Here is a 2808-nt window from a genome sequence, read left to right as displayed (position 1 = left end):
CTCTCTCTCATATTGACACACACTCACACAAGTGCTCAACGTTTTTCTTTTTCATCCAGTCTAAAAGAGGACAAGGTTGAAGCATGCCTAGATTTCATTAATAAAAATCTTGCTACTAGTTGGTTTTATAACTAAATATGTAAAAAATTTGCCAATTTTTTAAAAAACGAAATTAAATTCTTACTGGAAATTTTGAATATCAGCCGGTTAAAAATACAGTAAAGGTTGGTTTTCTGTGAGCACTCACACTCATGGCTGGAGTCTTTACCCACCACTGGAATCTTTTTCCCATCAGTTTTTTTAAGTGTTTAATTCATGGGCTCCTATCAAATTAGTTCAAAGGGGGCACGCACATGGGCAGACGAGGTCCAATTCTTTGACGTGGCAAGGCGTCATCCATGACCCTGCAAGCGATGAGTGGTTCTAATCGTAGTTGGCGCTTTTAAGTCAAGTTGATTGCTGTGCACCACATATCAAGAACTTCGCAGGCACACGCATTCATCCGCCTTGCAACATATAATTATTACTTTCTCCGCAGTGCCCCTCTTTAGTAGCTCTTTAGACACCAAACACAGCATTTTGTTTGTGATGGGCTCCCAGTCGTCTCCCCTGCTTCATGCTGTCCTTGTGTCCGGACCTGGCCTTGGCCACGTCAACGGCTGCTTGTTGCTGGCCAAGTCCCTCATCTCTGCCGGCTTCTCTGTAACCCTCGTCTGCTTTGCTAGAAGCTACTCTACCCACGCCAATAGGGGCCGCATCCAGCCTCCTCACCCGTCCGTCCGGCTGGAGATTGTCCCGGACGGGCTCTCTCCCGAGGCTGCAAACTACAGCGACCTCTTCGTCACGACTTCGGTCATGCAAGAAGGCCTGGAGCAGCTCATCCAGAGGCTCGTCGATGAGCGTAAACCGGCCACGTGTATCATCTCCGACAGCATCATGGCTTGGACACAGGATGTGGCTGACAAATTCGGCGTCCCAAGGGTTGATTACTGGACAGCCACTGCCACTTCCTACCTCTGCATCTTAGCTCTTCCGACGCTGCATGCTGCAATAGGCTGCAATAAGGGTATTGTTGTCTAACGCCAACAACCCCATTCTTGTCTTTAACCAGTTGAATGGATTGATTATTATCATTAGTGCTGCTCACCTTCAAATCCCAAACGATACTAATTTACAAACAAAACTGACCAGAGCAAATAATCCCCAGCTAACAACCAGAGTTTAGAAATACCTCCAATTACCACTTTCGAGTGACCCTAGTGAAGGGTACAGAAATTCGAATATTCTAGTGATATTCATAGCTGTAAATAATATGCTTTTTGATGTTGTTGTTTATGGATTAAATATATGCGCTGCTAACCTTAGGCGATCCTTCGAGCTGCTGGAAGAAAAAGACGGGGGTCTTGCTGGACTGCGTACCTGGGCTCCCACGGTTCCCTTTAGATGAGCTGCCCATGGAGTTCCGATGTGCTGACGCGGACGCGGACCCAGTGCTGCAAAGGTTTCTGACGGCAGCGGCACGTGCCAAGGATGCGCGAAGTGTGCTGATACACTCGGTATACGACTTGGAGAAGGAAGCGTTCGAAGGCTTGAAGGAGGTGGTGGGGATGGAGGCGTACGCAATAGGCCCTCTCATCCACCACCACGTGGACAGCACGCAGCACCACAACAATGATCAAATCAGCTTGACGTGGCTGGACGGGCAGGCCAAGTCATCGGTTATCTACGTGTCATTTGGCAGCAACGTGATGCTTTCTGCAGAGGAGATCTGTGAATTGGCGCATGGCTTGGAAGCGAGCGGACAGCCCTTCTTATGGGTCATCCGCTCTGATGCTACTACTATCGTGAAAGGAGAGCTGAGTGACGTGTTGCCCCACGGCTTCCAATCCCGTACCGCCGAGCGAGGACTAATCATCCCCTGGGCCCCCCAGATGGCCGTGCTTGCCCACCCCGCCGTGGGCGGCTTCCTTTCCCACTGTGGCTGGAACTCCACCCTTGAGAGCCTTTGGATGGGCGTGCCCATATTGGCGTGCCCACGCACGGCCGAGCAACCAACCAACTCAAGGCTCATCACTCAGAATTGGGGCGTGGGCATTGAGCTCGAAAGGACCGAGGAGGGCGCCTTTTCTAGACAGCATGTGGAGGCCGGCGTTCATGTTCTCATGGATGGGACACTCGGACAAAATGCCCGGACAAAAGTTAAACACTTTAGTGAGGTGGTGAGAAAGGCTCCGATTGAAGGAGGCCATTCACACTCCAACTTGCTCAAGTTCGCTTCCGACATAAAGGGATGAATGGTGATGTATACATCAATAAGTATGGCTAAACGCTTTGAATCCACAAGTGATATTACACACACTATCAATGTTATGCTTCTAACCATTTCTAAACTATTGCTCCAGTAGATGGTTGAGAGTTTGATTGTAATGCTTCTTTTTGGGATGCCTTTTCGCTCATACCTACCCTTTCTCAATGAAAGTCCAAGTTAGTACCTTAGGATATAGAGAAGAACACCTAATTATTACTTTTTTTTTCATGTCTTATCATTTATTCATCAAATGTATTCACATGTACACATAATAAGTATAAGTATATTTTTGTGTTGGGTTAAAGGTTCAACTACTTTACGTTCTACATCGAGCTAGGGCGCAATCTCATTTTTCTTCAAGAATTTTATTTTTTATAAGTATGAAAAAATAAATTCTTTTTTAAGAGAAAATAACATTTTTTTCCAACTCTTCGGCCCAAAATTACGATCATGTTTTTATTTCTTTATCACTTTTATGTTTAAAAAATAGTTAACCAAGA

At 46.4% G+C, this 2808-nt stretch overlaps 1 protein-coding gene across 1 annotated transcript; it reads left to right on the top strand.

Moving 5' to 3' along the window:
* Positions 1-493: 493 nt before the first annotated feature.
* On the top strand, positions 494-2542 carry LOC147637787 (UDP-glycosyltransferase 85A2-like). The gene is made up of 2 exons (XM_086799627.1): positions 494-1066; positions 1366-2542. The coding sequence occupies exons 1-2, from the start codon at positions 589-591 to the stop codon at positions 2292-2294; spliced, it is 1407 nt and encodes a 468-aa protein (XP_086655753.1). The 5' UTR covers positions 494-588; the 3' UTR covers positions 2295-2542.
* Positions 2543-2808: the final 266 nt, after the last annotated feature.

Source organism: Cibotium barometz, chromosome 6, assembly GCF_041138505.1.
Source record: "Cibotium barometz isolate CiBa-2024 chromosome 6, ASM4113850v1, whole genome shotgun sequence".
Classification (NCBI taxonomy): domain Eukaryota; kingdom Viridiplantae; phylum Streptophyta; class Polypodiopsida; order Cyatheales; family Cibotiaceae; genus Cibotium; species Cibotium barometz.
The sequence above is the reverse complement of the archived record's forward strand: the minus strand, read 5'-3'. Positions and strand labels throughout refer to the sequence as shown.

What these genes read in the sequence shown, in the direction of transcription:
- LOC147637787 (XM_086799627.1), top strand. Translation starts at nt 589, where the DNA reads ATGGGCTCCCAGTCGTCTCCCCTGCTTCATGCTGTCCTTGTGTCCGGA. An exon ending in TGCAATAGGCTGCAATAAGG is followed by an intron (nt 1,067 to 1,365) that starts GTATTGTTGTCT and finishes TGCTAACCTTAG; the next exon opens with GCGATCCTTCGAGCTGCTGG.